Source organism: Rhinatrema bivittatum, chromosome 1 (assembly GCF_901001135.1).
Source record: "Rhinatrema bivittatum chromosome 1, aRhiBiv1.1, whole genome shotgun sequence".
Classification (NCBI taxonomy): Eukaryota; Metazoa; Chordata; class Amphibia; order Gymnophiona; family Rhinatrematidae; genus Rhinatrema; species Rhinatrema bivittatum.
In genome coordinates, this window is record NC_042615.1 from 503,893,359 (window position 1) to 503,900,036 (window position 6,678).

General features: G+C 40.8%; 1 protein-coding gene across 1 annotated transcript in view; it reads right to left on the reverse strand.

Annotated features, from left to right (window-relative positions):
• The window catches only part of SLC35A2 (solute carrier family 35 member A2), a 163,128-nt gene extending 159,377 nt beyond the window's left edge, over positions 1-3,751 (reverse strand). The window contains exon 1 of the mRNA XM_029610348.1: positions 3,567-3,751. Coding sequence (XP_029466208.1) covers positions 3,567-3,675 — 109 coding nt within the window. The 5' untranslated portion in view covers positions 3,676-3,751. The remainder of the gene's footprint in view (positions 1-3,566) is intronic.
• Positions 3,752-6,678: the final 2,927 nt, after the last annotated feature.

The following is a 6,678-nucleotide window of genomic DNA, read 5'->3' on the forward strand; positions in this document are numbered from 1 at the left end:
TAAATGTTTTAAGTGAGGCTCTAAAATTAGTATTCTCTACAGTGTTGAAACAGCAGCCCTGACTGCCTTTGCTCTTGTCCTTAACCTCTTGGTCTTAATCTACGCACCCTGAAGTAGTACAGTAACAAGTTCATTTTCAAATGAGTTACATGTGTAAAAGCATAAGTAGCTTGAATTCACATATACTGTATACTATTCTATAAAATTAAAAATATTTTTGGTTGTGCGTGCACATTTATCTGTGCAAAAAAAGGACGCTCTAGGGTTGTTCCAGGACAGGCCCAAGAGGTATGCACATAAGTTGCTATTTATAAGAGATTTATGTGAATACATTAGTCAACTTATTTGCGCAATTTTACACTTTATAATTAACAAGCCCAATTGATAAACCCATCTGTTGTCTGTTTTTGGGTGGGAGGACTAGGTGAACTGGGGAGAGCTCAGGATGAAGCAGTCCAAGGATCTCAGGGTACTGGAGATGGTCTGGGTGAACTTGTGAAGATATCTGCAAACTGGTGATTTCAAGCATGCATATATTTTAAAATATAACTACTTCTGCACATAAATCAGGTTTTCATGCAAACAAGTTATACACACACCCCCCCAGATACAGAACCCAAAACTGCTAAATTGACTACAAGAAACTTGCCTGGCATTATTTCTGAATGCTTAAAACATGCTGTTATATTCAAAAAGAATTATTATTAGATTTAGGTCACCGGTATTTCTGATGTGCTGCAGAGTTTGGTCATTTTGTTTTTGGAGGTTTTTTTGGTTTGTTTTTTTTACTTGGCTGACACCTCTTCATTTGGTAATTTGTGGAGATAGTTTAATTTAGCTACAGTATTTGTGATTTAGATGTTAAAGTATATCTTATTATTTGCTTATGCTATAAATTTATTTTGTTATTCTAATCTAGGATATACTTTTTTATTGCAAAGCTGCAATCGTTCACTGTTGATATGCTGCTACTCTAATTTGCTGTAAACTACTTTGAGTGAATTCTGTACTCAAAAAGATGGATAATAAATCCAAATAATAAAAACAGAATTCAATACTAACAACAACTCCATCTTCACTAATTAAAATACGAAGTTAAAAAGATTGCAAAGTAGGATTTGCAACTTTTGAGACCTGTTTTATTTCCTGTCACTGATAGGGCCATTTTACTTAGTGACACAGTATGGCAAGTCTTATGTTCTTATATATACCTGCACCTCACATACTCACCTCACATAGGGCCATCAACATGCATGTTGATGGCCCTATTAGTTATTCCCGCGTGATTCACTAAGTAAAATGTGCAGCAAAGCTTTTCTGTGCACCCTCCGACTTAATATCATGGTGATATTAAGTCGGAGGTCCCAAAAATTAAAAATAATAAAAAAAAAAATTTTAAATCGACCCGCAGCTTGAAAACCGGATGCTCAATTTTGCTGGCGTCCAGTTTCCGAACCCGTGGCTGTCAGCGGGTTTGAGAACCAACGCCGGCAAAATTGAGTGTTGGCTGTCAAACTCGCTGACAGCCGCCGCTCCTGTCAAAAGAGGTACTAAGGATGCGCTAGTGTCCCTAGTGCCTCTTTTTACCGCGAGCCCTAATTTGAATAATTTTTTTTTTCTGAATCGCGCACACAGGAGAGTGGCCTGTGCGCTCACCCGCTCTCCCGCGATTTTTACTGTATCGGCCTGTATGTGTATGGAGAATGAATGCGTGCCGAGGCATGATATGGGTGAGTATGTGAGGTGCAGGTATATATAAGAACATAAGACTTGCCATACTGTGTCAAACTGAAAGCACTTCAAGCCAAGAATCCTGTTTCCAACAGTGGCCAATTCAGATCACAAGCCCCTGGCAAGATCCCAAGGGATAAACAAACTCTACCTTAATAAGGGTTTATAGATTTTTCCTCCAGGAACTTGTCCAAACCTTTCACCACGTCCTCTAGTAACAAATTCCAGAGCTTAATTATGCATTGAGTAAAAAAAAAATATCTCTTATTAATTTTAAATATATCACCTAGTAACTTAATTTTGTGTCCCCTAGTCTTCATACTTTTTGAAAGAATAAATAACCGATTTATATTCCTTTCCGCTCATTTTATAAACCTCTATCATACCTCCACTCAGCCATCTCTTCTCCAAGCTGAAGAGTCCTAACCTCTTTAGCCTTTCCTCATAAGAGAATCATTCCATCCCTTTATCATTTTGGTCACCCTTCTCTGTACTTTTCTAATTCTGCTAGATCTTTTTTGAGATGCGATGACCAATACTGCTCACTATACCAAGATGAGGATGCACCATACAATGATACAAAGGCATTATGATACTCTGTTTATTCTCCATTCCTTTCCTGATAATCCCTACCATTCTATTTGCTTTCTTGGCTGCCCTGCACACTGGGCAGAAGATTTCAATCAATGATGACACCTAGATCCTTTTTCGACTCCTAATGTGGAACCTTGCATTGTGTAGCTATAATTTGGGTTGCTCTTCCCTTCATACATCACTTTACACTTGTCCACATTAAACTTTATTTTACATTTGCATGCCCAGTCTCCCAGTTTTGCAAGGTCCTCTTGCAATTTCTCTCAATCCTCTGAGATTTAACAACTTTGAATAATTTTTTGTCATTTGCAAATTTGCTTACCTCACTAGTTGTTCCCATTTGTAGGTCATTTATATAAATATATTGAAAAGTAGTGATGCACAACAGATAATTGGGGCACTCTCCACTAGGAAAATCTACCATTTAGACCTACGCTCTGTTTTCTGTATTTTAATCATTTGCAATCCACAATAGGACACTGCTCCCTATCCCATGATTTTTTAATTTCATAACAAGTCTGTCATGAGGGATAGTCAAATGTTTTCTAGAAATCCAGATACACTATATCAACTGGCTCACCTTTATCCACATGTTTATTTATGCCCTCAAAAAAATGTAGCACATTGGTGAGGTAAATTTTCCTTTGGCTAGATTAATGTTGGCTTTGTCCCATTAAACCATGCCTATCTATATCTTCAGTAATTTTGTTCTTTATGATAGTTTCTACCATTTTGCCTGGCACTTAGATTGGACTCACTGATCTGTAGTTTCCTGGATCACTCCTTGATCCATTTTTTAAAAATTGGCAAAACACTACCAACTCTCCAGTCTTCAGGAACCATAGACAATTTTAATGATAAGTTTACAAATTTCCAATCGCATTCTGGGATGTATATAAAGGTGCATGGGAGTGTATGTGATGTGGATGCATGCAGAGGAGGGAGGTTCGTATGTATGGCATTAGAAGCATGATGATAGATATGCCTGTATATTGAGGCTATATATTTGGCTACTGCCAAACAGGATCATCTAAGAGTTGTCCCTTATAAGAGGTAAAGGGAAAAAGGAGAGAAAAAGTGAGAAAGAGATAAACCGCACGCTGTCCATTTATTTTATGGCCCGCCGGAGCGGGGAGGGGAAGCGTACCGTCGGAAGAGCGTATCTGGGAGATATATATACGGAAAAATATTTTGAGAGGAGAGGTTGGAGGGGCTTCACAGGTGCCAGGCTCGTGTCTCACCTTCCATGGTGCTGCGCGTCTCCATCCCGCCGGTGCTTTCTTTTCCTCCTTCGCCCCGGGACTCTCCTCCTCCGTCGCCCGCTGGGCCGGGTCCTCCTGTTGCCGCCATCCTACCAAAAGAGCGGCGCCGTAGGCACTTCACAGGAGGCAGCCGAAACCCGTCCCCCCGGCAACTGAAGCCAACAACTTCCGCTTCCGGTTGTTATGACAGAGCGCATCCTAGAGAGAGAGGATTGACCGTGGCCATAGGCCGGATTAGGATCACGTGACCAAGGACGAGTGAGGCGGCCATTTTTTATTCGGGCACCGGAGATGTTTGGAGTTTGGCAGTTGTGAAAACACCTGGTCTTTGGACGTATGGATACGCCCGCTTTGCGATCCTAATCAGGAGCGCCTGGTTGGATGGGGAAAGAAGCTTGCTAGACTAAGCAGTCCAGGCTCTTCACCACTGATTGATTTAAACTTGGATTTTTTTTTCCCATAATGTACGATGGGATTTGTAGTTCGTGTTTTCTTTCTTCTGCAAATTTGTTGGTGGAGCTGACCTGGTAGCTTAATGGTAGTACTGTGTACTGTCATGTGGGTGGAACCCAGTTTGATCCCAGATCAGGCCTTCTGCACCCCGGGTTGACAGGAGATGAGGATGCTGTGGGGCAGTGTTTACAGCCTCTGGCGAGGAAGACGCATGGTCGTCATTATGGGTGACAGTGGCATTCCAGAAAGAAACCTGTTGAATGGATCCCAGCCTCAGGACCATTGCTGAAATGACCAGATTATGAACAGTGAGTGGGTCTGGCCTGCAGCTGGTCTGAGGGTTAGGACTCCTGTCCTGCATTATGGGAGTAACGCTGGTTCAAGTCCCTACCTGGATTTCACTCTAACAGAGTTGGCAACTCAGTGATTTGCTCTCCTGGCAATGTGCTACTAATGCACTGAGTGTAATGCTCAGTACATTGCTCAGTGAAGTCTGTATAGAGTCCTATCTGTTATTTGGCAACAGTATTTTCCCCAAATTTGTTGGTAACCCCATTGTCAGTGCTCAGCAGCAGATCACTGTACTGTACTGGGATTCAAAGAATAGATCAAGATGCACAATTCTGAATGTTGTGAACTGCAGAAACGCATAGCATGATCTATCCCAAGCAGATAACTTTTTCAGATGATGTGCCTAGGGTATAAATCTGGAAAGATTTGAGTATTGTGCTGCTTTGAAAATTATGTACATATTATTTTGTTGTATTTAAATTGTAGAAGTGAAAACACAATTGGAAAAGCATACTCCAGGGATTCCCATCCTTTTCGGGTGGGCAGACTCCTTTACCAACTCCATATTCAGTAAGCCAACGAACAAGTAAGTTATCTGGCTAAAGTTATCTGATTAACGTTACCTGGATAGCTTTTAAGCCTAACCAGCTATATTTAAATATGACTGGTTAGGTTTAAAGTTATGCTGGTATGTATACCTAGATAACTTACATTGTCAGCCCTCTGGAGATAGGGATATACCTATATACCTGAATGTAATCTACTTTGAGGTGCCAAACAGCAGAATATAAATAAAATAAAACATAAAATAGCTTTTACTGGCTATATTTAAAAAATAGCAGATTAAAAATCTTCCAGTCCAATCTCCTAAAACCCCAAAATCAATACAAATGATGTTGGGCATAGAACCTGATTCCCCCCTCCCCCCCCCCCCTCCCCCACAACAGTATAAAAATAAGTTGCAGGACATAAAGACCTGAAGAGCCTCCTGACACCCTCTTCCCCACCTGGACCTCTGATTTTCCAAAAAATCACACTGGCTCTGGGACCTGGCCTAATCCCCATCCTCTACACCCACCCATAACTTCCCATCATACTGCTTCCTGTGGCATCCCATGTGGCTTTGACAGCAACAGAGAATGCAACTAGGAGCAGTACAAAGATACTGCACCCCAGCAGCTTATGGGGATTCGGGGAAGTCCAATGGGGTGAAAGCACTGGGTTAAGGGTTGCAGGTGGATGGGACAGGTGGGAGTTAGGAGAAAGTCCAGAACCCATGTGGACAAGGTTAACGTAATAACAGATACAGTATGTAGAAAACAATGAAATACAACAATGAGCCAAAAGGCATCAACCTATAAATTCACATAAGAAATTGCCATACTGGGTCAGACCAAGGGTCCATCAAGCCCAGCATCCTGTTTCCAACAGTGGCCAATCCAGGCCATAAGAACCTGGCAAGTACCCAAAAACTAAGTCTGTTACCGTTGCTAGTAATAGCAGTGGTTATTTTCTAAGTCAACTTAATTAATAGCAGGTAATGGACTTCTCCTCCAAGAACTTATCCAATCCTTTTTTAAACACAGCTATACTAACTGCACTAACCACATCCTCTGGCAACAAATTCCAGAGTTTAATTGTGCGTTGAGTAAAAAAGAACTTTCTCCAATTAGTTTTAAATATGCCACATGCTAACTTCATGGAGTGCCCCCTAGTCTTTCTATTATTCAAAAGAATAAATAACCGATTCACATCTACCTGTTCTAGACCTCTCATGATTTTAAACACCTCTATCATATCCCCCTCAGCCGTCTCTTCTCCAAGCTGAAAAGTCCTAACCTCTTTAGTCTTTCCTCATTGGGGAGCTGTTCCATTCCCCTTATCATTTTGGTAGCCCTTCTCTATACCTTCTCCATTGTAATTATATCTTTTTTGAGATGCGGCGCCCAGAATTGTTCACAGTATTCAAGGTGCAGTCTCACCATGGAGCAATACAGAGGCATTATGACATTTTCCGTTTTATTCACCATTCCCTTTCTAATAATTCCCAACATTCTGTTTGCTTTTTTGACTGCCGCAGCACACTGAACTGACAATTTCAATGTTATCCACTATGATGCCTAGATCTCTTTCTTGGGTTGTAGCATCTAATATGGAACCTAACATTGTGTAACTGTAGCATGGGTTATTTTTCCCTATATGCATCACCTTGCACAAATTTCATCTGCCATTTTGATGCCCAATTTTCCAGTCTAACAAGGTCTTCTTCAATTTATCACAATCTGCTTGTGATTTAACTACTCTGAACAATTTTGTATCATCTGCAAATTTGATTATCTCACTCATC